Source organism: Acinonyx jubatus, chromosome X (assembly GCF_027475565.1).
Source record: "Acinonyx jubatus isolate Ajub_Pintada_27869175 chromosome X, VMU_Ajub_asm_v1.0, whole genome shotgun sequence".
Lineage (NCBI taxonomy): Eukaryota > Metazoa > Chordata > Mammalia > Carnivora > Felidae > Acinonyx > Acinonyx jubatus.
In genome coordinates, this window is record NC_069389.1 from 15,535,195 (window position 1) to 15,562,671 (window position 27,477).

The following is a 27,477-nucleotide window of genomic DNA, read 5'->3' on the forward strand; positions in this document are numbered from 1 at the left end:
GTTCAGCATGGTAAGTACGATTATTCTCACAATTTTACAGATGAAAATACTGAGGGTTAGACACATTCAGTGAGATGACCTGGAACAGGACAAGTAATGGACGGGGCCATGATTCAAGCCCAGGTCTGTCAGATGCTGTAGCCTGGAGTCACAACCATTACACTCTGTAAATGTCTGTCAAACCTCAACCCTGTGTCCTGTTGTTTCAAACCATTTACGATCCAATCATTACTAAACGTTAGCATCTGTTTTTCTCAGGGATGGATTCTGTCAACTGATAACCCATCACTGCGACCATCTAGTAAAAATGGCTCAAGTGATTTTGCTTGCTAGAATTTTTTTTTTTCTTGAATGGTGAGCTCTTCTCTGTTCTGAGAATTTATTCCTCTCCTAAAATACTGTGGGGAACTGGAAGGTGGGGTTGTCATGACTTTGAAACAGTACTTCCCAAATTATAATGTGTCACGTGTAACGCATCAACGGGTCACCTGAGGACCTTGTTCAAACGCAGGTTCTGATGCGCCAGGTCTAGAGCAGAGTCTGAACATTCTAACAAGCTCCAGGTAATGCTGATAAAGTGTGGCACGTGGACCAGCAGTTAAGTGTCAGGGATACAGAAAACGCCAGGTGTGGGGAATAAGCCTAGGAATTCCCTGAGCTTATTTCCAACAACTAGGAATTGGAATCCAGATTCTCTGAACCCCAAACTCAGTTCCAAGAGAGCACAACATGTGCGGAACAGAGCATTCTTCAGCTAAATAATACAAGAAAGGGACCTGCGCAAAAGCGTAGAAGGTGTGGCCCTAGGAATAAAACCAATCTAAAGATCTATGGGGCATAACCTTGGTGGGTACCAGTACCGTGCAGCTTCTCGAACAATCACGTGTGTTCATCTAAGCAGTACACACACCATCGACACGGTTTTGTATTCTTACCAACCAATCCACCAGTATGTAGCTATCCTTCACAAACGTCAGCTTCCTGGGAATGGTCATGGGTCCAAGTCAGGTTCATGGTCCAGTAGCAGAGCCCCAATGGGCACAAAGAGAAACCAGTCCAGAAAGGCAGACAGAAGTCAAGTGAAAGCCTGAGCCAAGAGCCCTGAGATGCAGGACAAAATGGAAAAGACCAAGGTGCTGCCCCCTTATAATGTAAAGTGCTTCTAACTTGTCAACATCTCTTGTTACATCTCATCGGAGAAACAATACACCCGCAGCAAGGCAAAGATGGACTCTGGTTCATTTAAACAACAGCAGTGGAAAATGGGCCCCCGCAAAGAGAGAACAGGTCAGGGGTGTGTACGTATACACACACAGTGTAGGAACATTACTGGCTTTGCTCTGCGTCCTCAGCCTCATGATGTGCTTTTCAGCCACTTCCACGATACTGGCACTTCACCACCGCCAAGGACATACGACACAGGATACAGGCGGTCCACTTAAATGGAGCACCCAAGAGGTCTTGTCATGTGGGTGCTTCTATGTTCTAGGTACTGCACCAAGCGCTTTGTACACGAGAATAAGGATCACTGTCATTAGCTGTCATATGAGGAAACTGATGCTTGTGGAAGGTAATGAACTCATTCACACTCTCACCCAGCGTACAGAACAGCCGAAGGCTCAGAAACCAGGTCCATCGAACTAAAATGTCAGTGCTCTTCAATGGTCCACTAAACTCCCCTCACCCCTCACCCCGAGACCCATCAGGGAAGCCACCACTCTGACAGTGTGCGGAGCGCTGACATCCAAGCCAGGAACACTTACATTCCCCTCCTTTTCAAAGTCCGGTGGAAGTAACTTCACGAAGTTATCGGGGAACACTCCTCGTCTGCCGTTGAGCTCTCCTTCCCACCAGCCCACGTCGATGCAGTCCTAGGAAACAGGAGAGCAGAGAGTGAGAAACGGGACAAGCACCCTCCAGGGAGGTCTGACACCCTGTTAGAGGGGATGGAGGCCCTTTCCTGGAGGCCACTGTCAACCCATCCACCATGGTTACTGAGACCAGGTCAGCATCAACCTCAAAGTCAGACGGGAGAAGGAAAGCACAAGTGTGCTAGAGCTGTTCAGACTCGAAACCCAGTGTGGCGGCCGGATGCCCTGAATCTAGAAGATCTTTTTTTTTTTTTTTTTTTTTTAAAGATGGGAGGATATGTACCTTCTTCGCCTTAATTTTACTGAAATAAAATTATTTCATTAACAGCAAACATACTTCAGAAAGTATCACATGCACAAAGGTTCTCTTTGGCCTGTCACAAAGCTTGCGGAAATGAAAAAAGGGCTTTGTGTTGAGAGTCAGCCAAGCCTGAGAAAAATCCACTTTTGGCAAGCTCGTGAACGCCCTGCTCTTCCTCACCTTCTCCTTTCAGTGTTGATGGGGCACAGGTGTCATCATGAGAAGCCCTTCCCCCACCTTACAGAATTCCATGTTTGCTTACTAAATGAATGAACAAATCTATTCATTCTTCCAGATCAAACCTGTTTCCCTTTAAGTAATCCCTATTCTGTTCACTCACTCATCAAATGTTTACTGAGTGCCTATTTTGTGCCAGGTATCAGGCAGACGGTGAGAGCTCGGCCTGTGCCAAGCTTCCGTCCTGAGCCTAATGGCCTCATAGTTCTCCTGGACGCTTAACCTCATGCCATAAACCACTTCCATTTTGCCTCACATCCAATTGGTTGGAAGGCAAGTTTGTTCTGGTTTCACAATGTATCTCACATTTGTCCCCCGGCTCTAATTCCACGTGAACCACCCTAATCCAAGACTCACCTGGCCTACTGCAAACCTCCTCACTTGGGCACTTTTTCCGGCCCAGCTTATGGACAATGTACACACAGTGCTGTTAATTACACGCCCTCGAGTAAAAATCCAGTTCTCAGAGTGTGATCGATAACTTCCTGCTAGAGCCGAAAACGAGCAAAGGCTTTCCAAAAAGTGCTAGTCACACATAGGACTTTCAAAGTTGCGCCTGAAGCAGGAGATGTTCAGCAAAGTGAGGAGATCATGCCCAGGGCCCATGGAGAGACACTCATGGTCCTCTACAAAACCAGTGGGCCGGGATGGCTCAAGCAGCAGATGTGCAGCTGGCCCAGGGTCGTGCTGCAGACCCCCGGAGGGCCACAGCTTATGTGACTCACAGGTGCCTTGCTCAATCATACATCTTAGCAAGGTGAAGAACACATCTGGCTTTGTCACCATTATGCCCCCAGCCCACCGCACAATGTCCAATGTAATAAATATTTATGGAATCAATGAAGACTCTTTCTAACCCTAAGTTCTATGATCTCCTGCAGTCAGGACAAGGTAGCCTCCATCTACCTTAACTCATGATGACTGTATGTACGAGAGGTCAGGTAAGAAGTAAATGAGCACCACCCTCCCTTCCAATAGTGGTAACTGTTTACAAAGATAAACTAACCCTTTAGAAGAGGATGTGGGTTTTAGAAATGGGCCCTTAATCACAGATGGTAAATTCTAGTCCAGACCAATGCCAAAAAACAGACACTTGAAACATCAAGTTCAGACTTACCCAGGACAAATCGGAGTTCAAAAGACAACATGAGAGAATGCTTATCTTGCTTGAAAAATAACAAAGAGAAGCCCAGGTAAGTATTCTGGCCCCACTCATGTCGCATCACTCCCTAAACAATCTAGCATCAGTCCCCACAGAAAGGATTCACGGACAGGGATGGCGGTGGCAGAGTATGATAGCTTCTGCCGTTCTCCCAAACCCGAGAAGACATCATCATCAACAACCCCAGAAAATCTTGGGAAGGCCTAGGGTGTGACATTCCTATACTCTCAATCCTTAGGAATGAAATCTTTCAATCCAGAAGGCTCTGCTTTTGAGGAAATGCTTGGCACCTTTCTCTCCTCTTTTTCCAGACAAGTCCCTCTTCTTTTCAAAACCCAACTTGAAACTCACCTTCAGTAAAGTGATATTGATGAACGTTTTATCTTTTCTCTAACACTCACAACTGTGTTAATTTGCACTTCACGATATTCAATTCAACAAACATCTATTAAATGCAAAGTACATTCAAGTTCTTTCTGTAGGCACCAAACATTAAACCTGCAAAGAACATGATCCCTAACTCCAGGGAGATTAGAGATTTATGTGAAAGACCCCCACACAATATTACACAAGGCCCTCTTGGATAACAGGTATCAACCAAGAGGTCTGGTACCAAAGAGGAACAATCATTAACAATTTTTCAAACAATCTTAAATCTTTTCACGTGTGAAGGGTTTGCTTCTGTGACGACTGAACTTCCCTGCACATTCAATTCAGAGCATCTGATACAGAATTACATCCACAAAAGGCACTTAAATACTGTTCAGTGCTACATTTCTTTTACAAAGCTTCTTTCCAACTTTCTGACTGGTGCAAATCCATGCCTCGCCTTAGTCTCATGCAAGCAGTAGCCCAAGAATCATTGCGATGAAGCCTCTTCCTTCATATGTAAGAAAAACAATGAGGAGAATTTTAATAAGTAGAAGCATATCCAGAATAACTTTAGAACTCATCCATGCCTATGGGGGAAAACAGTGCATATGACATAGTTATTATATCTCCCATCAGTGGTGAATGAATGGCTTGGATGGCTCGTCTATACTCTGCTTTTGAAGGATAGCATTAACAGTACTAATCATTGTGTAATTCAAGGTAAGAGGGAAAGCGTGAAGGTAGAACACAATCTGTCTTACTGTTCTGATTGGTATAAAGACAAATACAGGGCTCATGGATGAGATAAGTGCATTCCAAAAAGAAAATAGCCAGTGTGCCTTAGGACACAAAGGAAAGCGGAAGAGGGAACCTGCTGCAGGACAGAAACCAGCCCAGGGTCAAGGTACCTGGAGGGGGCAGAGACCGGTAGAGAACCGGGGCGCTTCTTACCCCCTAGCAAAAGAAGCTAATCTAATGGGAACAGGAACAATTCTGACAGCAAAATGAGAAGTGGAAAAACATCTTCAACAAACCAGGCAAAAGAACTAGCCTTTTGATGGCGGAAATGAAGAGACAGTTATTCGTAGGAGGGCTGTGCTTCTGGAAGTATAAGAGAACAGCAAATTCAATTTATTTGCTAAGGACTGAAAACATGCAGGATAGCAGAGGCATTCAGGGGTAAACAGAAAATCATAATGTCCTTACAGGACTCCCAAGCTCAGAGGCTAGCGGGAGAGGCAGACGCAGTGAATCAATATGACGCAGAAACGCCGGCAGGAGTGCTAAGCCAGGTTTAAAAACAAGTGGGACCTAGATAAACCGGGTAGCCTGAAAAGAGAATGAGGGCATGAACCAAAGTAATGAGAAAGGTCAAAGGCAGGATCACCAAACATGAAGGAAGGGAAGAGGGAGAGTGGGAAGCTGGGGTCATGGAAGAGAATATTCAAGAACTGGTGCTTAGAGTGAAGGCAGTGCCTGGCTCCCAGAGGGCTCCCAGCCAACATCGACTTACCAGCGATGTGAGGCATGAGGCAAGATGGCACCCATGAGAGGAAGGAGCAGGATGAAGGGACAGCGGGTCAGTGATCTGTGAGGCCAGAATATCATCAGGGAGGATGGCAGAAGGCGAGTGAAAGCAGGACAATGAGATAGTGAGGAGAGAGGAGGTATGGCCAAAATACTGGAAGATGTAAGGGTGACCATGTCATTTCTTTTCAAACCTGGGACATTATTAATAATCATACCGGGACCAAAGATGTAACCCAAGATGATGATCACCCTAGCAGATTTTAAGATTCCAATAAGGATGAGGAAAACAGAGCGGCTTCTGAATGAGGCAGGAGTTTGCAGCGGGAGAGAGTAAAAAATCAGCACATAGATGAAAGAAAGCTTCCAGAACAACGATCATTAGAAATAGGCTCCAGTGGCACAGGAAAGGAGAGGAAAGGAGACCTGGACTTGATCAAGAGTTGAGGATATGGAAAGAATGACATTTCTGACACAGAACACTCACTCTTCTATGACCAAGTCCTCAAAAACGGTTTCTCTATGCCTCATCACCAGGCAGATATCAGAGTAAAATATGGTATTTTTCCTTATAAATTACAAACCATGTTTTTCCTTTTAAGGAATGAATAAACAGAGCCTCAGTTGTGCCGCGCTCCCACCTCTATGCTCTGCCCTATCTCAGGGTGTCTGAGATATCGCAGGGAGAGGGGGAAGACAGGCAATGTGGGCTGTCTGAGAATTAAGTGGTCCACGAGTTATCAAAACTCTGGGTCTCGGTTTCTTGATACACAGGACAATTTGGATGGGGTGTGAAGAGCGACACGACCTTGGTGGTCATCATTACTGTGATTCTATGGACTGGTCCCAAAGACCTGGAGGGACAGTGCGCCAGGAAAGCTTCCGGCCACACCCTGACGTACAACTTGGCAGAGTCACCAAGCGCGCTCTGGTGTGTCTGCCTCTAGTCTCCGCGCCACAGATGTTTAGAAAAGACAAACTTGTCTTTTGGTTGAATTGTAAATTGGTGAAAAGATGGAGCCAAAACCTCATCCTGGACTCCCTTTTGTCAACAACGCAAAGTAACCTAATAGTTCACAGTTTCTCAAAGCTGGCTGCACACTGAGAATCACCTGGGGAGTTATTACAATTCCCAGGGCTGGGGCTACACCCCACACCAATTTCTAGAGGGTCGGACCAGGAAATCAGCACTTTTTAGAGGTTCCTTGGTCCTTAATATGCGGGCTGACCATCAATGATTTGGACTCACGCTTGCCAAATTTTAATGCACGTAATATCCACTTCGGCATCTTGTGAAAATGCCAACTTGGATTCAGTAGGTCTAGGGCGGGTCCGAGATTCAGCATTTCTAACAGGTCCCTGGGTGATGCGTATCCTGCTGGTCGATGCACCACACTTTGAATAGTAAGATTCTCAAAAATGGTCAGGTCCTTGAAAATAAGGATCTTGTCTTCACACTTTTGTATCCACCAAATACCTAGAGCATTGCCTGGCAAATAACAATCCTGAATAAGGGCTGGCTGAATGGATGAAATGACGGATGGCCCAACCTTCCCTCAGACTACTGATCTACTTCTCTCAATTTTCAAACACCAGAAGTGAGGTCGAGTTGAATCAGGGAGAGGCAGCTATAGATTAGCTACTCAAGAAAGCTTCACCTCTGTGATCTGGCTTACCTATTGATCTTTACTGAATTTATTATTTGTTTATAATTGTGGAAATAACTTCAAAATACCTCCAGAACATAAGCCACATTTTCTCAGACATCGTAAGTGCCCTGTTTGACTTCAGACAGGAACGTGTAGCTTACAAACGGACCTATCGAACCAAAAAATGAAATGATGAAAACGGGTTCGCCAGCTGGTCCAAGCGAAAAAGAAAAGCACTACGCTCAGCCACTGGTCTCGGTGGCCAGCTGTGCCCACATGCCCTAGTCCCAGTTTCCCAGAAGTTATCCAGCGTGGCTGTTTTTCACGGTCTCCTCTGATGACTGAGACACCACTCCAGGAGAAAGGGAGTGTTGTACACTTTCAGCGTCCCACCAGCAGTACAGAAAGCGCTGTTTAATATTTACTAATGAACGTCTTCCATGTGGAGCTTCAGGGGGGCTATTGAGAGACAGATCCACAGAAGCCAGAGCCCAGGAGCACTCAGCTTTGCCTCTGCTTGTTAACGCCTCCCCAAGAGATGCAATTATTCCGCATGACTGGGATTTCTGCTCACAATTTCCAATATCCCCATAAGTCAGTTATTAAAGCAGGCTCATCAACATCATGGTTTATGAGGGAAGAGGGAAAAAGGAAAACTACAGGCTATCTCAACGTTAGAAGAAATGCCTGGCAGACCACAGCTAATGAGAGAAGCCAAGGAGACAGGCTCAGAGACAAACTCACTCAAGAAAATGTCACATTCCAGACTAAAAAAACCCCCAGTAGAACAGGTCAATGAAACCAGGAACTGGTTCTTTAAAAGGATAAACAGAACTGATAAACTTTTAGCCAGACTCATCAAGAAGAAAAGAGAGACAACTCAAATAAATAAAACCAGAAATGAAGGAAGAGAAATAATAGCTGGCACCACAGGAATACAAAGGACCATAAGAGAATGTTATGAAAAATTCTATGGACAACCTAGAGGAAATGGACAAATTCCTAGAAACATAAAACCTTCCAACACCGAGTCGGGAAGAAATAGAAAATCTCAACAGACTGATTACCAACAATGAACGGAATCAGTAATCAAAACATTCTCCCAAAACAAAAGTCAGGACCAGATGGCTCCACAGGGGAATTCTACCTAACACTCAGAGAAGAGTTAATACCTATTCTTCTCAAACTATCCCCAAAAACAGAGGAGGAAGGAAACCTTTCAAATTCATTCTATGAGGCCAGCATTACCCTCACACTAAAACCAGAGAAAGACACTACAAAAAAAAAAAAAAAAAGAGAGAGAGAGAGAGAGAGAGAGAGAGAGAACTACAGGTCCAATATCTCTGATGAATACACATGCAAAAGTCCCTAACAAAATATTAGCAAATGAAATCCAACAATACATTAAAAAAAAAAATCCTTCACCACAATCAAGTGAGACTTATTCCCGGGTTGCCCCAGGGGTTTGATATTCACAAATCAATGTGATACATCACATTAACAAGAGAAAGGATAAAAACTATACAATCCTCTCAACAGACACAGAAAAAGCATTTCACAAAGTACAACATCCACTCATAATAAAAACTCTCAAGTTTTAGAGAGTAGGTCTAGAGGGAATATACTTCAACATACTAAAGACCTTATATGAAAACCCCACAGTTAACATCATCCTCAATGGGGGAGGAACTGAAAGCCTTTCCCCTAAAGGCAGGACCAAAACAAGAATGTCCACTCTCACCACTATAATTCAACACAGTACTGGAAGTTCTAGCCACAGCAACCAGACAACAAAAAGAAAAAAAAGGCAACCAAATTGGTAAGGAAGCTGTAAAATTTCACTATTTACATATGACATGATACTATATATAGAAAATCCTAAAGATTCCACCAAGAAACTATGAGAGGTGATAAATGAATTCAGTAAAGTCACAGGATACAAAATTAATACACAGAAATCTTTTGCATTTTGTTACACTAACAATGAAGTAACAGAAAGAGAATTTTTAAAATGTTTATGGGGGGGGCATGTGTACATGTGCATCTGTGTACATGCATGAGCAGCGGAGGGGCAGAGAGAGACAGACGGAGAAAAACGATCCCAAGCAGGCTCTGTGCCATCAGTGTGGAGCCTGATGCAGGGCTTGATCCCACCAACCGTGAGATCATGACCTGAGCCGAAATCAAGAATTGGACACCTACCCGACTGAGCCACCCAGGCGCCCCAGCGAAGAGAAATTAAGAAAAGCAATCCCACTCACAGTTACACCAAAAATAATATAATACTTTGGAATAAACATAACCAAGGAGTTAAAAGACCTGTAGTATGAAAACTATAAAACACCGATAAAAGAATTAAAGAAAAAAAAAAGGAAAATGTCCCATTACAAAAGCCAACATCCTAGGATCGTCAAGGCTTAGGGAGTCATTCACTGTTTTGCGACACTGGGAACTCATGACCTCAAAGAGTTCATCTAACTTGTAAAAAATCCTGACTTTTTATTGGGCAATAACTTATAGGCTTTGCAATACTAACTTCTGATTCTTCCATTTCACATAATATATAACTGGTAATAAAAAATCGAATGAGGAACACACAAAGAGCAGTAACCAAGCCTCCACTTGGCCATGCCAATATGAATCGAAGCATGTGTAGACGCCTGAAAACTACTCAGAAATGTCCCATGTCTTCTGTAAGCCACCCACATCGTACCTCACATTTTCTTGCTTCTTCATATGTACAGTAATTTGTGACTGTATGCTCTCAACAACTGTGCAAACTACGTCGTTGAGACTGGGTTTTGAGGCCTTCCTTGTAACTGTGTTGAGTTTTTGTTACGGTGTGCAAGTTACGTGCAGATCAGCTTGATCCATCAAAGCTTGGTTTTAGGCTTTCTTAGGGTGGGTTAGGGAGGGCTGTTCCTGTGGCTGCCTCTTCTGGGTTCTCAATTAGATGCCAGGTATGTTCAGCACAGTTTTTCTACCCTGCTTGGCCAGAATTCTAACATGTCTCATCACTGGTGACTTCTGGGATGTTCACTCAGCTCACAGCCCACCCACTCCCCCGTGCTGATTTTCTTCCGGGCCTGGTGGGGTCTTGGCCTAGTGATGCACACTTTAGCATTTGGCAAAACCTTCTGGAGCTCTTTCTTTGCACAGCTCACTCCTCTGCAATTGCCTGCCCTGAAAAGTCCAGTCACCTGGGCAGGCCTGAATTATAATCTCTGTTTCCTCTATCTGATGAGTCCTCTGCTTTCTGTTGGGGCTCCAGTGCCCTATGCTGCAATTTAGAAAGCGCCCCCGGGGTTGATGTGGAACACTTCTCTCAAGGGTTACATCTCCATGCTTTGTATTACCCAATGCCTAAAAACAGTGGGTTCATGTATTTTGTCCAATTTTAACGCTGTCTATGGCAGGAGGGTAAGGCTGACACCTTTGATTCCATCATGGCTACAACCAGAAGCTGTATACTCACTTAAAAAGGCTGTTTCTTTAATTAGAATTTATTTGATTCTAGATTTAATAGAACTTTAAGGTCTATCTTTAAAAGTCTGAGCTATTTCAAGGTCTAATTCCCAAAAGAAGTCCTAGAGAAAGAATTTCTGAAATGAAAAGACATACAAGAGTTTTTAATTACCCTGGAGTCTCCTCTGCTAGTCATAGACACCTTTCTCTAACAGGAAGGTGGAATATTCCCTAAGGAAAAGTAGAGTCGGTGTTAAACATCATTACATGCAAAAGTGAAATATAGGCAGTAGGTCAGTACCACCCAACCTTTTCCAGATAATGGCACGCATATAAAATGATAATATTTTGATGGCATACTGCTGGAGGCCAAATGTTAAAGGCCAACAACCCAGAAGGGGGTCCCGGCTACCTAAGGCCCTTTCCATCCACCTGGAGAGCTGAGGGGATCACTACCCAATACTCCTATAACCCACTCATAGCACATGGGTTAGGAAATGCTACAGAAGTAACCCTTGAATCTGGATGTCAGCAAGAACTGCGCAAAAAGCTGAAATCAAATCTCAGTCCCCAGAAAGAGAACAGAACTTCCACAGACATTATGAGAGGCAGGCAGGCAGGCAGGCAGGCAGGAGGAAAGCCCGAAGGGATTTTAATAGGAGACGAGCCAGAGCAGAAGCCCCACAGGCCTGGTAACTCACAGCCTGTTTCCCGTTTAGAAAAAGATGCTTCTATCTGGAGCCTCTTCAGAGAACAGCACCCAACAGATAATTCCCTAACAGTCCAGCTCCAGGATCACCATTCATACTGCGCAAGTCCTGGAGCCCTGGGGTACGGCCGTATAGCTTGCCCACAACAAATACACAGGAATAGCTTACTGATTTCATTATTTTATTTTTAGGTTATATAATCTCAAGTTTCAGGAAATATTTAGGCTTTTAGTCTTTTTTCTAATATCAGAGTGAAAGACCCTCTACCCCCATAAATCTATTTAAAAAAACAGTCATCATGTGAAAAGGAGATATTTGCAAGAGAGGACCTTTCCTGTGTACTCATGATCGGGCTTTATGCGCCATAGGAACCATTAACATATGAAGGCACATGAACAATTACACACAAAACACAACTCATTAAGGAAGCACTTTTACATTTCTTTGGTCCATTTAAACATAATCAAGTATGCAAAGTTATACATCAGTATTTTTTTCATAGAAATTTCCCCTTTTCTACTTGTTAAGTCATTTACATTGAGATGACCACTTAAGGCTCAATTGTGAAAACAGTTTCTAATGGGACCTTCGGTTCATCCGAAGCACGTGGCTAAGAATACGTTTACCTCTCAAGGATGTGCATCCTACAGCTGAGCTCTCATGTGCATTTGTGTTTAGAAAACCGTATATTCTGCATCCCAACACATGCTTTTCTTCCATTAGAAGGGGAGCAGATATAATAAAAATCATTTTGCTTCTTTGACAAAGAGTGGCATTTATAAAGCATCTTTCATTAGGCTTTAAGAGATTTTCTGAGCTCCTGCACCACCTCCAAGAGAAACAAAGAAAGCTGTTAGGGATGAGGGTTGGGTGTGCCTTCATTTTACAGATAAGGACCAGGAAGGAATATGAGGTGAAAGACAGAGCCATGATCATTATGAACGTCAAGATCGGCCAAGCCAGCTGCAGCAGCTATTGGTAAATTCATAAATTCCTACCTTCTATTTCTATTCTTCACCAGACAAATCTACATTTCAGTTTTTCTATTAGGAAAACTTATTCCTTGGCATAAAAATTCGTTTGGTGATGTTTTTCTCTACACGCAGCAAATTTAGCTTACAGACCTTGGGCAGGGAGTGAAAAACACAATTCCCAGTCGAATCCAGGCCCTCGGGCTGCTCAGCTGAGTCCAGGCCTGCCTGCTAGGTAGAGTGGGGCTACATCTGTTTGCCACCTTGGGGGAAAAGCTCCGATACGGGAGATTTATGGTCTTGTGTTACAAAGGATATTCTCGGGAAGACCGAGAACAAAACCAAGGTCCTTGAAATTCATGCAATCACTTATCAGGAAGTTATTTACTAAATATTGGGGCTCCGATGGTCTTGTAAGAACAAAAGACCAACCAACATTCTCTTAAGGGTATCTTTGCAGAGCCAAGGTTTTTAATTTTGCCAAAGTCCAATTTGGCAGTGTTTTCTTTCACGGGCTGTGCTTTTGGTGTCGTGTCTAACAACTCTTTCTCCTATGTTTTCATAAACAACATTTTCTGCTTTTTGTTTTACATGTAGATCTACGGTCCATTTTGAGTTAATGTATGTATTAGGTCTAGGTCAGGGTATTTTTGGTTTTGTTTTGCTTATGGATTACCAATTGTGCCAATACCATTTCTGAAAAAGATCATCCTTTCTTTCTCAAAGTTTCCTTGCTCCTTTGCTGAAAATTAATTGGCTGTATTTTGGGGGTCTGTTTCTAGACATTCTATCTCAGGGGGCAGCAAACTATAGCCCATGGGCCAAATCTGGCCTGCTACCTATTTCTGTTCATTCCACTAAGAACAGTCGAAACATTTTTAAATGGTTTAAAAAAACCAAAAGAAGAACATTTCAAGGAATGTGAAAATTACACAAAATTCAAATCTGAGTGTCCAAAAATAAAGTTTTATTGGAACTCAGCCACGCCCATTCATTTAGTTCTCTGACCGCTTTTGCATAGTTGCGACAGAGACCATAAAGCCTAAAATATTTACTCTCTGGCCCTTTACAGAAAAAGTTGGCCAAGCTCTGATCTAGAATATGAGGATATATATATATATATATATATATATATATATATATATATATATATCCATCCATGCAGAACCTCAGGGCCTCTCTGAATGCCACTGTAAAAAAAAAATGCTTGTAAGGAGAGAAACTTTAAATAGAACCTCTGAAAGCCCTGAGGAAGGCAGAAAAGGAAGGCATTTAATAGCCAGCTACTCTTTCCAACTAGGACAAAAATATAAAGGCCTTAAGTAAAATTGTTCTTAAAAGGATGAATTGTACTGCACTATATAGTTAACCATAAAGTGGAAAAAATTTAAGTCCAAAAGATATTTATTTTTAATGATGTTTTTCTTAAATAGCCCCAGGAGTCATAAACGAAGAAAAAACACTTGTAAATGTGAAAGATGACAGGTTAATGTCATGTGTGTAAGGTGTTTTCATAAAAATAAATTCGAAAATGACACATAAAATTTTCAACTTGAGTAATCATTTTAAAAAATGCACACTCCGATCAGATTAGCAGAGATTAAAAAGAATGATAATATCCAGGGATGACAAGGATAGGAAAACATATTCTCACACACTCCTGTGGGGAGACTAATTGGCACAATCTTTCATAACATCACTTAAATAGCTTTAAAAGGAACTGAGGCAGCATTACATTTAGCGAGTTATCATCAGGAAATAATAACAACAGTTAACACTGATAGATCACTTCCTCTAAGTGAGGCATTCTAAGTGCTTTACCTACTTGAACTCAGTTCATCTTTGCGACACCAGGAGGTGGGTACTGTCATCACCCCCATTTCACAGATGTGAAAACTGAGGCACACAGATCGCACAACCTTCCCAAGGTTACACAAGTAGTAGAAAGTGGCAGCACTAATTACGTGCACAAGAATTTACAGAGTGATGACTGCACGCAACACGGTCTAAAATAAGGAAAACCCAGAAACAAGCTAAATATAAAAGAGAACTGTGGCACTTCATATATTAGGATGCTAAGGAACCATTCAGCCATGCTGCCAAAGACAGGCATGATATATTTTTTTAAAAGAGGCTTACAAAATAGTGTGTATGATACGATCTTATTTTTATTTTGAACTATAATGTGTGTGTGTCTCTGTGTAGAACATCTGGAAGGACATCGCTCAAATACTGAGAGGTATCCGAAGGTGGTGAGGTCACAGGTGATTTTGACTTTTCTTTGTATTTATCTATTTATCTGTTTTTTTTCTCATTTTTCCTCAAGAGAAAGTATTTACATGATTTTAAAGTATTTAAAAGTGCATCCCATGCCACTTTCCATCTCAGAAAAGCCCATTTTAATAAAATGCAAATGTGAATGCAAAGATCTTTGAGATACTTTAATAAGACAGAGGCTATACAACTAGAATAAATTACTTTTATCCTAAGAAAAGTCAAAAAAGAAATAATAAAGGGGAATTTCAGGGAAAGTACTGAACTAAATTTCAGGACAGTTCAATATATGAAGGAAACTTCCAGTCACTGGGAATTTGTTTTTCTTCTTCCCATAATAACTTATCAGAGACGTAACTATAATTCAACTTTTAGATTTCTAAAGCCTTTTCAGCCACATCTCCTCTGATTCTCACAAAAGCCTTGTCAGGGTAATGCCAACAGAAAGGTTAGAAATAGAAAGAGTTTCTCTAATTCCTTAAGACACCTGCAGGTTTTTCTGGGTGTTGTAGGAGAAAAGTATCCCAAGATGGTGTGGCACAGATTACTAAGGCCCTGCCACTGAAGCACAGCTCTCTGGACAGAGATGATCATGACGCCGAACACTAGGGTCCCTTTTAACAGTTTCACATAACTTGTGGACGCATACACGGCTGGAGATTCTCATCAACTGCGAAGAACTCATCTATGGAAAATCTGCAATCATGGCCAGCAAAATTTTGGGGTGTTATTATTGTGTTGACTATCTACTGGTAAACTAAAGAGAGATTTTCTACCACCTCAAGTTCTATGTTCGCCAGTCTCATCTAATTTAACGCTGTGTTTATGATAATAAACAAGCTCAGGGAGGAAGAGTTTTGATCAAACGCACTTATGGTATCAGGATTCTTCTCAATGGTCCCCATGTCCTGGTTACATTACAGAGGAAGCAAAACAGCAGTCAACCGAATGTATTCCTTGGGATTTCTAATGGTCTGAGGAGGCGATATATTGTGACTTCTGCTGCTAGTAAGGACATATGCAGTCTAACAAGACAGGCCATACTGCAAAAACAAACAAACAAACAAACAAACAAAAAAACAAAAAAAAAACCCAAAAAACAACAACAACAACAAAACACATCCCATGACATAAATTACTTATTTGCTGAACACTGACATTCTTCAAATGTGTGTAAACCCAGATGGTCCCAGACCTGTGCTTAACTTCTTCGTTCACTCATAAAGCATGTCCTTCTAATGGGTCTGTCAGCGTGTCATCATTTTCAGGGTGACATGTGCTAATTTACTCCTCACCCTTTAAACCACATTTAATCCTAGCGTTTAGCTCTGCTAAAAGCTTCGGCAGTGCAGAGAGAAAGGGTCAAGGCCAGCAATCTATTTAGCTGATGGACTTTCTTAAGCCAAGCTGAGAACCCTTCTTGAGATTCCTACAGCCACTTCTCTTTGAGGAAACATCCTTACTTCCTGTGGGGCCGGAAGCAAGGAAGTGTGAAAACATTCTTCTCGTGAATAAATGTTTCAATTAATGAATTAATCAGAGGAAGCAGGAAGGGAAAATACACATTAGAACAAACAAAAGAACTTATAATCACAGAATGACTTACGAAGCTCAAGACTCCTGTCTTTCCCTTTCTCTGTCTCTCTCTCCCCCTCTCCCTCTCTCTCTCGCTCTTTCTCTCTCTCTTTTTTCATACTAAAAGCAAGCAGAAAACTAAGTAGTACCCAGGCCCAGAAGAAAAGAGGAAGGTAAAATATGCTGGACATGGGCAGAAAGCAGAAGGAGGATGGGGGAGAAGAGGGCTTCAGGCACAAAAAGAACAACATTAGCCCTGAGCCGAGGTCATCATTTCCTCTGCACTGATTATCTTTCATTTCCGGAGAGGTGACAATGGAATCATAAAGGCATGGATGGTTCTGAACCTAAGCGATCACAAACATGGGCACCAAAATGCAAGTGGGTGGGGCAATGGCATGGTAATATCACTTTCCTGATTAAATAATGATGATTTCATTAAGTTAGAAAGAAAATTTGATAGGCACTTGCCCTAGATAGCCAGAAACAGAGTGTGACTCGGTGAAAAGACAAGTCACCACTGGAAGTGACAACCCCGCCTTCCACAAGCGTCCGACAGCCCCACGGACAGCTCAGGCAGCACAACCGTGCCCTGGCTCTGCCACATGGGGACCCTTGGGAGGGCCACCTCCACGCTCTGGGCCTCGGTTCCTCCTTTGCAACGTGCACAGGACACCCGCGGTCCCACCTAACTTCCAGGACTGCCATGAGGGAAAGGAATGGCGACAAGGGGCCCTGGGCTCTTGGTGCCAGCCACCCGGAAGCATCCTACACTGGGAAACCATGCTGGCGCGTGTAAATTGGCCTGTTATTAAGTTAGGTGTTCAAGAGCTGTCTAGAAAGGAGGAAGGTAGAGATGAAGGAGGCCGGGTTAGTTAGTATTCAGTCCTAACTCCGCCTTCACAGCAGGTCAAGTTCCAAATATTGAAGGGTCCCTGGTCTGACATACTCTGAGGAGAAGGTGAAACTCCCCCTGTATTTTTTTCTGTAGTAGCTACTGTATATTTCTACCTTTATCTAATCTTTTGGCTTCTCTCTTTCTTTAGGGTGCATCTATCAGTTTCTTTTCCCGTATGTCAATACTGGTTTACATTGCTTCTCCCCTTCCCTCCATCTCCATTGCCACATGATTTTTATCAGTAATATTATCTTCCTTAATGTTCACCTTCACGTTATCAAATAGGCTTATGCCTATGAAGAAACGGCGGTGGTGGGGAGGCGGTTGTGTCTGCTTTATTAGGGGGTCAAAGGCATGGTCACTCAGGGGAGCTTTTTAATAAGAAATACATAGAGTTCCTTATTTACAAAGGGATCACATGGGAAGCCCTTCCTTCCAAGTTAGGGGGGCCGAGGCCAGGAGACAGTGGGCAAGGAAGGCCAAGGGCGGGAACATCGGCCCTCTCCACAATCGGGCTCCCTCTCCCCCATGTGACAGCGGCCAGGGCGAGGAGCGCCATTTTGATGGCGGCCACCATCACTGCTGAAGCCTGGCCTCGCCTGTACCAGGCTGCTGTCAGCCTTTCTCCAAGGAGCTCCCTGGTTGGAAACCAGACCCAGAGGCTTCTGAACCCTTTCAACCATGCTCTGAGCACAAATCACGAAGGCAGGGATGGGGGCGGCAGGAACACAGATGAAGGAGCTATTTTTGAGTGACTGGAAATAAAAGCTAAACACAGGTGTGTTCTGTGCAAGTGGAAATGTTCCTAAATCCGTAAGAATTCTTTATAAATAAACTAAAAAACAAACCATTTGGGTTGCCTAGTTTCCAGGGACACACACAAATAGTTCAGGTCTTTGCATATTATTTCAGGAATCATGGAGGGCTCACAGGCACCCACTAAGGGTGTCTGACTCATTTTCTAGAAAGCTACACAAAATGACAATCGAGGGCTAAAAATGAGGGCAACGCCCGCCCTGTGACTCCTGCCACAGCACAGAAAAGCAGGGCAAAAGGAAACCACCTTAGACAACTCTCAAAGAAAAACACCGGTGGAATTTGGGGTACACTGAGAACCTCTAACAGCAAAAGCAGTTGAATTTAGAGAACAGCAATTCAGGTCTTTCCTCTCAACTCATACATACAATAAGGAAGCATATCAAAATACACATTAAACAAATCATAGTGAAGCTCTTCTCTTTATAATGTCCATGGCACATACTGATCTAAACAAATTTCTAGGTGATCCTTTAACTCAGAGGAAAATTAAGAGTTTTCTGTAATGTCAGCAGGGTTTGACAGACACGGAATCCATTTTCCTCACTTTTCAGCAAGCAAAATACTTAGGACGTATTTTTTTTTCTCAAAATTCTTGCTGAAATCTCACCCATTGTGAATTCTGAGCTATTTTCGGGCAGATTTTCCACCACTGCTACCCACCTCATATCAAGGTGTTCCTCTTCCAGCAGCAAACTGGGCCCAATCACGAGAGCCCTTCTTCCCCACGTCCGAGGTCAGAGAAAGAGCAACCAAAGGTGAAGCAACAAATCATGTATACACAGCACCTTAGCAAATCCTCGCGGCAGCCCTGTGAGGTCCGCTTTCTGGCTGAGGAAACTGAGGCTCAGAGGGATTAAGTGACACGCCCAAAGACATACAGCCATGAATGGCATTGCTGGAATTCAAACCCTGGTTTCTCAGAGCTGGTAATCTACATGGCACTTGTCATTTTAACATACTTCCAAACAACTGGAACGCTAGGTCAAGGCTGGCAGATACTTCATGGGAATAAAAGTCAAAATCTGCACAAGGACAGGATATCAAGAGACCTGATTTCGCGGACCATAAAAAACAATAATAAAAGCAGGGGGCACCTGGGTGGTTCAGTCGGTTAAGTGTCCAACTTCGGCTCAGGTCATAAATGATCTCACGGTTTGGGTTCGAGCCCCACATCGGGCTCTGTGCTGACAGCTTGGAGCCTGGCGCCTGCTTCAGAATCTATGTCTCCCTCTCTCTCTGCCCCTCCGCTGCTTGTGCCCCCTCCCTGCTTCCCTCCCTCTTTTTCTCTCTCTCCCTCTCTCTCAAAAATAAATAAGTAGACATTAAAAAAAGTAATTTGAAAAAATAATAAAAACAAAATTGATAATACACAGGGGACATTTTTAAGTTACAAGTGAAAAATGGGCCCAGGTAGGTACATGACACAGCATGAGTTAAGACTGGCTATATTATTAGCTATTGAAAAAGCAGCTAAGTGGGTAGGCAGAGGGCATCCCGGGGGGCAGGAACATGGTCTGGGTCAGGTTAGGGAGGGTACATGAGTAAGGCAGGGCCATCTCAGGAGAGCTTGTTGTAGAACGGTGATGTGGCCCAAGGCCAAAAAGCCAGATTAAGACCAGAGCGCCTGGGCAAATGAGTGCAAGGAGAATCAAGCTGGATTTGACAACGAAGGTGAAGAAAGTTGCTCAAGACTTTCATTGGAGCAAAGGGGTCACATGAGCAAAGCACCATTACAGGATGATAAACAGAGGGGCCTGGGGTGGCCACCCCAGGGTTCTCCTCCAGAGCAGGTGCTGTGGAGGGTGCTGGGAGAGGGAGGAGATGAGGCTCTCTGCTCAGCCGGCCCGGAGAGGTGTGGACTCCAGCGTGGGCCTGGCTGCCCCACGGACAGGAAGTGGCAGGAACACAGGAAGGCAGAATCCCCGGGCTCCGGTGCTGCTGGGCTCGAGAGTGGGGGCAGGGCCGAGCGAGGGGGAGGAAGTGTCAGAATGACACAGCACCCCGGGCCTGAGGAGCAGGAGCAGGGTATAAGCCAGGTCAAGGGACCGAGTGTATGGCAAGGATAACAAGGTCACGTTTTACAAGCATCTATAAGCTGCTTCAGTCTCTAAACTGCCTCTACAGGCATGAGGATAGGAAAGTGAGGAAGTGCGGTACAGCTCCCGGACACTCCCGACAGCAGCCTTCCACATCCGCCCACGCCCCTCTCCCTGCCGTGCGGATGGAGGACGGAACCAGGAGAGGGTCCCTCTCTGACTAAGCTCTTTAGAAAAATTCAATTCTTCTTATCACACTGGATCTCGAGCTGGTAGGAACAAAACCATCAAGATGAATGTGTTCTCATCATATGTAATCAAATGACAAGGACGGGAATATAATATATTGAGGTAGAAACAGATGTATTCAGATAAGAGACCATCCATGGTAGTTTTTTCCTTTTCTCCAAACCTTATTAAATATTATTGATACATCTGGTTCTCAGTTAAAAAGAGGCTTCCCCCTCCAAAGAAAAAGAAAAAAACAGTAACATGCACCCCTGCTTTGCAAAGAATGGGTTATTTGACTCTCCGTTTGCTTTATAGTCACAGGGGAAAGTAATCTATCCCTTTCCCTGTAGGATGAAAACCAAGGATCTGTGCTAATTAGCGAAGTATCTGTACTGTGCTTTACGCCCATTTAACAACTTCTTTATTCCAAGGATTTGATTAAGGGTATTGTTCAAAATAGGAAACGCACCATGCAGACACAGGCCGAAGGAGGCACCACTTGAGGACGAGGGGAAGGGTGGTAAGGAAAGAGAGCCGCTTCCGCCTCCTTGGCAGAAAGAGCAAGAAGGGCAGTGTTTTACCCTCCTGCCATGTAAAACACTTACAGAGACACGCTAAAACAAATGCAGGGAGAACAGTTTACAGATAAAGCAATGAGCACATTCCTGGCCCATCAGTAGAGCTGGGGATCGTCTACTATTCCAGAAAAGCAGTCTTAGCACTGTCTTCCATTCCACTGTCGTATGGAAGAGGCCAGCTCTCTCCCTACAATACTTTGATCTTTGGTGAGCTGCTTAGCCTCTGGGGTCATTAGTGCCCTGGTATCTTTGGTTCCGGCTCTTAAAACACACAACTTCTACAGCCATTTCTTAAAGGTAACCGTCCTGGACGATAAAAGGTAAATCGTACCCATCACTTTATGGACACACATGGGGGCGGCAGGGGGTGGGCCGGCGACACTGGGAGCCCCTCCCTCTCAGTAATGGCCACAGGAGCAAGACCCAGGGCCTAGCTCCCCCACCCTAACCCCTGCTCTCTCTCACCTTTCCCTGCACTCTGCACCCTGCCAATAGCATTCTAGCCCTGCATGAGCGCAGGCAGCCATTAGGACCCCCAAGTCATGCTTGTACCAACAGCACCACACATTCCCTGCTACTCACCCGGAACCAAGAATGAAGCACCCAACACATCTGAAACATGGCTCAGCTTTTCGCTGCACTCAACCATCATGAGAACCCTATTATCTCAGACAAAAGGCTGTATATTCTAGGAATCATTTAAATAATACATCTTTCAACAACCTACTGGGTGAGTACCATTGCATGAGAGCATAAATAGTACACGGTTCAGGCCCTGTTAAGCTGCATCAATTCACACAGATTTTACAGGTCTCTGTATGTTTACAGGGCTCTGCCTGTAATGGTAATGAAATCATACAACCTTCTTAGCCCAAACAAGACAAGCAAAATTCTCTCAGGCATGCTACCTGTCTTTGATGTGAACAGCAAACATTCTCTAAGCGTTTTCTGCCTGAGAGGCATGACACAGCTTTGCAGCTGGGGCTGCTGCGGAGGGTGGGCTCTCCAGCCAAGCAGGCCGCCTTCTGGGTTAGGCCTTCTGGGATGGAGTTTTCTGCAGGGCCATGCAAAACTGCAGCTGGCTCCAAGACAAACAGAATCTATTGGATTTTCAAGTTCATTCATTCACCTGGATATATTGGGCATAGCCTGATCAAGAGGAAAAAGGCAAGATTCTCCCTCAGGAGAGGACAAAAGGAAAATCAAGTGTTTCAAGGGCTAAACCAACATCTTGTACCGTCCAGTCAACACCTCAAAGCGGTTCACAGTTTGAAAGGCAGGAGGGAACCTTTGTTTACCTTATTGATGAGAGTGACTATATCTCCTTCTTTGATTGTCAACTCATCGTCATTCTGGGCCTCATATGGAAATATTACTTTGCAGTAATCCTTGGCTGTAAGAAGAAAAAAAACACAATCTTTAAAATGCTTTATCTAATCAGCTGGTCCAGGAAAAGATGCCCTCTCTCACAGTAACTTCAGAGAAAAGCACACTTAACAGACAGGATGTAACCACTGCATAAAGAAAGGGTCACCCTCAGGAAACTGCCTAAGGTTGTTCATTTGGGGCTCACGATTATTTATTCTCTTCATTTGCCCCCCTCACAAATCATGTGATGTCACAAAAAGGCACTGACTGTTTTGTGTCTCTCAGGCAGAAAAGCAGAAGTTTCTTCGTTCTCAGGTATCTATTTTATATACTCTTTAGTTTACATACCATTTTATATACTCTTTGGGTGCATGCATAAGCAGACGTAATCTAAAAGACAAAAAGCTTAAATTCCGCCCTAAGAGCCTTTGTCCACACATCACTAAGTCGGAAACAGGGTATCTGTGTATGTTACGAAGCAGACACAGTACTCCAAACAATAAAAAAGACTGCATTATGATATATCCCCAGAGAAATATATTTGTACGTGAATAGGTGTCAATCACAAATAGCTAACGAATACCGACTAAATGTTCCTTATAGGTATGTGTATGTCGGTGATGGGGGGGGCAAACTTGTTCAAATATGTCCCATGGAGTCTCTGTGGGAACCTGCCTATTTAGGTGTGGCTGTTCATCAGCAAGGATATGTACCAGCCCTCACGAAAGAGAGAAAAACACTAAGGCCACCAAAAATCAGTTCAAATATGTCCTCAATTATATACTTTTGAAAGTCCATCCGATGTTAGGGGCATCTGGCTGGCTCAGTCAGAAGAGTGTGTGGCTCTTGATTCGAGCCCCACAGTGGATGCACAGATCACATAAATAAATAAATAAACAAACAAACAAACAAACAAACTTAGAAAAAGAGAAAGTCTATCTGATGTTAAATTATCTCTATTTACACAAAAGCACCAGCTTAGAAGAGAGCAAAAACATTTGTCAGGTAGCCAGGAAATTAAGACTTGGAAAGCTGGGTTCAATGACTTAGGACAGAAGGTAGAAAGAAAAATTCAAGAGAATTACTATCTACTGGGACAGGCATTTATTATTCTGCAGCAAAGTCAACAATCCTAATGGCTTTGAATGACCTTAGATATTTTCTAAGGATCAGGCCAGTTCGTGCAAACAGATCATAACCTAAAGCTATATACACAAATATCAATTATATTGTCCCTAGTACGATTTATATGACTGAAATGTGGGGGTTTTATTAGGGTTAATGCCATATCAATCAAAGAGAGTGATGTATGAAATAAAGGCAAGAAAAAATCTGTAATACGGACACACTGTGGTCTAGGGTTGTTTCTGACAGGAGAACAGAGCAGAGAGAGGGAGGGAGGGAGGGAGGGAAGGAGGGAGGGAGGGAGGGAGGGAAAGAGGGAGAGAGGGACTCACTTTCTATGCAAATGTTTTTGCTTTCTGTCCAATGGACAGAATATATCAGTTACATCCCCTGTTCTAGCATTGGAAACCATCTGTCTTCGTTACTCTGGGCCCCCGATGTGTCTTGTTCATTAAGCCGTGCTGAGGGGCACTCGTTCTAGATCCCATCAATACTACTCTGCCTAAAGATTCCTAGGTCCACATAGTTACCAACATTCCATCTTTCTTTAATTAGTAATAGCAAACCTCCCAAATTCTGCATTGGCCAAATATTCTAAAAAGAGGGAAAAAGTTAAGCATCTTTAAATTGGATAATGATAGCTCTTTGCCAATTTTCCTACTGACTGTGCTAGTGAAATATGACTATCCAACCTCAAAACTTACAACACTGAAACAAATACAGCACTACTTTAGAACTGCCTGCAGAGTCCCAGCTTGAAGAATAATTCATTAGATCGAAATCATGGAAATATTTTACAAAAAAGATAAGACACTCATGGTCAACAAAGAAAAAAGAACAAGCATTGTTTCTATTCTTTTCCATCAAAAAAAAGTTAATTAACTGTGTGGTAGACATTGGTTCACAGTTCCCATTCCCCATCCCCTTCCCAGTTCATATAATCTTGCTGCTTTCAGGTATTACATTAGGAAATGGGGAACCACCCACAGCCTTAGGGATGAGTAAGCTACGTCTAGGCAAATGTTGCTCTCGTTCCCCTTTGTCAGTGATTCGTTTAGGGATGAGCATGTGATCTACTTCTAGCCAATGAGATGCTAGAGGAGTTCTACTGGGAGGTGGGAGGCTGTTAGATTTTGCTCCCTGATTAAAAAAAAAAAAGAGTGGAGAGGAAAATAGTTGCCTCTGCCTTTTGGCTTTTAACACTGACATCCTTGTTGGAAGACAGCACAACGTTTGGCACTATTGCAGTCATATTTCAACCATGAGAGGAAAGCCAAGAAAATCACAGAGGAGGGGGGTCTGAGTCTTGACACTGTTGAGATGTCTGTCGAATTAGCCAACTTCAGGGGGCCTGTCTGGATAGCTCATTACCAGACTCCATAAAACTCTGTTGGTTACCACTACTTTGTGGCTGCATAGGTATTTATCACTCATAGCAGAAGGCACCCTGATATGAAGGAACTTGGTGGAAGAAAGAGGACACTTCCAGTTACCTCCTCTGAAACACTTGGCTATCATCTGCCTCTTCCTATGCCTCTGTGTTACTTTCTACCCCCCAATCTCTTCCCTTCATCTACCTCAGGACCTGGCCCATAAGAGGGGGTCAATAAATGACTGTGGAATTGACTTATAACCAACATAAGGAAGAAATATTTATAAGAAAGTACTAGCATGCCTTTAAAATGTTTCATGGAGCCATTTTGTTTTCCGCCCAGTTTCCCTAATATTTAAGGAGGGCAGGTATCCCCCTGCCTTTCTTTTTTAACATCTTTAATGACATATAATTTTTATGCCATAGAATTCACCCATTTTAATTGTATGGTTTGAATGGTTTTAATAAATGTATATAGTTGTACGACAATCAACATAACCCAGTTTTATTTTTTAATGTTTTATTTATTTTGAGAGACAGAGAGAGAGACAGAGCGAGGGCGAGCACAAAGAGGGGGAAGGGCAGAGAGAGAAGGGGACAGAGGATCTGAAGTGGGCCTTGCGCTGGCAGACTGACAGCAGTAAGCTCAGTGTGGGACTCGAACTCACAAACCGTGAGATCATGACCTGAGCTGAAGCTGGACACTCAACCAACTGAGCCACCCAGGAGCTCTGACATAACCTAGCTTTAAAACATTTCCACCAAGTATACTGTTTTGTGTGTGAGGCACTGGATATAGAATTATTTGGAAAGCACCAATTTAGATAAAAGTAGGAGATACAGGTGCCAGTGGCTACTGTCAACTACCACTGGCTATGAAGCAGGTTTCAACATCACACTTGCCCTTTTTTGTATCCCTACAACCAGACACAGCTCCCACTCAATGCTGCTTGACCCCCTAGTGATACCTACAAAGTGGAGGAAATTTTGAGAGACAGTTAAACAGGAGGTGAGGGTTATGGGCCAGGAGTCAGGACAGTCAAGACTAGGTTCAATCTCGGCTGGGCTGTCCTCAGCACAAAATCTGAGGCAACCGTGCAATAGCTCTGGACATCAGTGTCCTTAGATGTAAAAGGAGAGGCTGGCCGAGGAGGGACGGGAGGAGGATCTGGTTAACTTCAGCCGAACACTCTAAGCAAATTTCAACTTATTCTAAAATTGCAATATACAACAACTGAAACCAAGGTTTCTCTGGTTAAATTAGAGAGTGGGGCTCGCCCATCTTCCACCCAGGTCCCCAAAATAATCTCAGTAAAGCTCTGGAGGCTCCAAAAAATCACACTGGACCGGGCCTGAGTTCTAGCCCGCTCTGACACGTCACGGCTCTCGTCACAGGCACTGTAGCTCTGAAGATCCCTGATCAAACAAGGCAACCACAGCCTCACATTTTAAGTTATTATGATATATTTGAAAAGAAGAATTTGTTTTTACTACTGAGGCATTTGGGCCCTAATTCAGCAGTACTGGAAAATAAAAACATGCTGCTAGTTTGGATATACCAATGGTTTTAAGATATAAATAAATGTATAAGCAAAAAGAATGGATTAACTGAGACTATGATTTTAATTTTACATCATATGGAATGAAGACGTTCTCTACTTTAATTCAAACACTTATTGAGGCACCACCAGGAAAGAGACATTGTCAGTTCTTGGGCCTGTGACATGCAAGTCAGTCCAATCAGCCATCCCACCCTCGCAAGGAAGTGACAAATTGATGCCTGGGGAAAGGCAAGGGTAAAGGATGACAAATTCACAAATGTGTGAATAAGCGTAGACTCACTCTGACGGGATACGGCTGGGGTGATGCAGAGGAAGGCATGATTATGTTCAGGAGGGAGTTTACAAAGGAGGAGGCATTTGATATATCTTGAAAGAAAAATATAATTCCAAATCCTTTTTGGACGTGGGAAGATTACAGATTTGAAATGAGTAGCAGACAGAGATGAAGAGGAAGGGAATGAAATTAATTTGGGGGGCAGGCATTTTCCATCTATTCATCAATTAGATGGATTTAATTAGTCCAAGATCAAGTAGAAATGAATGCACACATGCACATAAAAAAAATAAAGGCACAACTTATCCAGTGATTGAGATGAATTTGTCTCTATTTTTTGGAAAGATTTTTTAAAAGCTAATGAATTAGCCTAAGACTGAAGTCCTAAGTCAATTCTTTAGCTTTCTGTCTTTTTTAAAATGATTATGTATTTATTTTTAAGTAATCTCTGTACCCAATGTGGGGCCCAATCTCACAACCCTGAAAGCAAGAGTTGCATGCTCTTCTGAATGAGCCAGACAGGTACCCCTTAAGCCTTTCTGTCTTAGAGTCCTTGAAGAATCTGATTTAAAAAAAAAAAAACAACAGTGACTTCCTCTTTCCAAAAGTAGGAAAAAAAGACACATTCAAAGGTGCAGAGAAAATGTCGTGTACAAAAGGTTCGAGGACCCTGACACCAAATCAAGATCCCTTACAGTAATTATTGACTGGAATTCCAATTTTAAGGAACTTGTTCTATTAAAACTCCCCAAGAAGTCCAGTCATGATTCACATCTCCCTCACCAAAAAAACCCACATTATTTCAATCTCTAAACTTCTAGAAGTTTATATAAGATTAAAAACAGACTGTTTAAGAAATCGAACTCACATGCACACAGCCCATGACTCCCTTCAGATGATTTTATAATCTACTCATATAAAAAACAAACCAACTTAAAAAATGCCCTCAGCTTAAAAAAAAATCAAAGCAGAACAAACAGAATAAACATATCAGCAAGCAGTACATAACACACACACACACACACACCCCAAGGAAATAACATTAAATCCAGGATGATTCTCTGGACTCCATTTTAGGTCACGTAGATTAAAACCCCATG

The 27,477-nt window shown here is 43.1% G+C and overlaps 1 protein-coding gene across 9 annotated transcripts in view; it reads right to left on the reverse strand.

Annotated features, from left to right (window-relative positions):
* The window catches only part of SH3KBP1 (SH3 domain containing kinase binding protein 1), a 331,711-nt gene that overhangs the window by 65,292 nt on the left and 238,942 nt on the right, over window positions 1-27,477 (reverse strand). For all 9 annotated transcript variants that reach the window (XM_027054604.2, XM_027054606.2, XM_027054603.2 and 6 more), the window contains 2 exons: window positions 21,975-22,069; window positions 1,764-1,871 (listed from right to left, as the gene is read on the reverse strand). In XM_027054604.2, coding sequence (XP_026910405.1) covers window positions 1,764-1,871; window positions 21,975-22,069 — 203 coding nt within the window. The remainder of the gene's footprint in view (window positions 1-1,763; window positions 1,872-21,974; window positions 22,070-27,477) is intronic.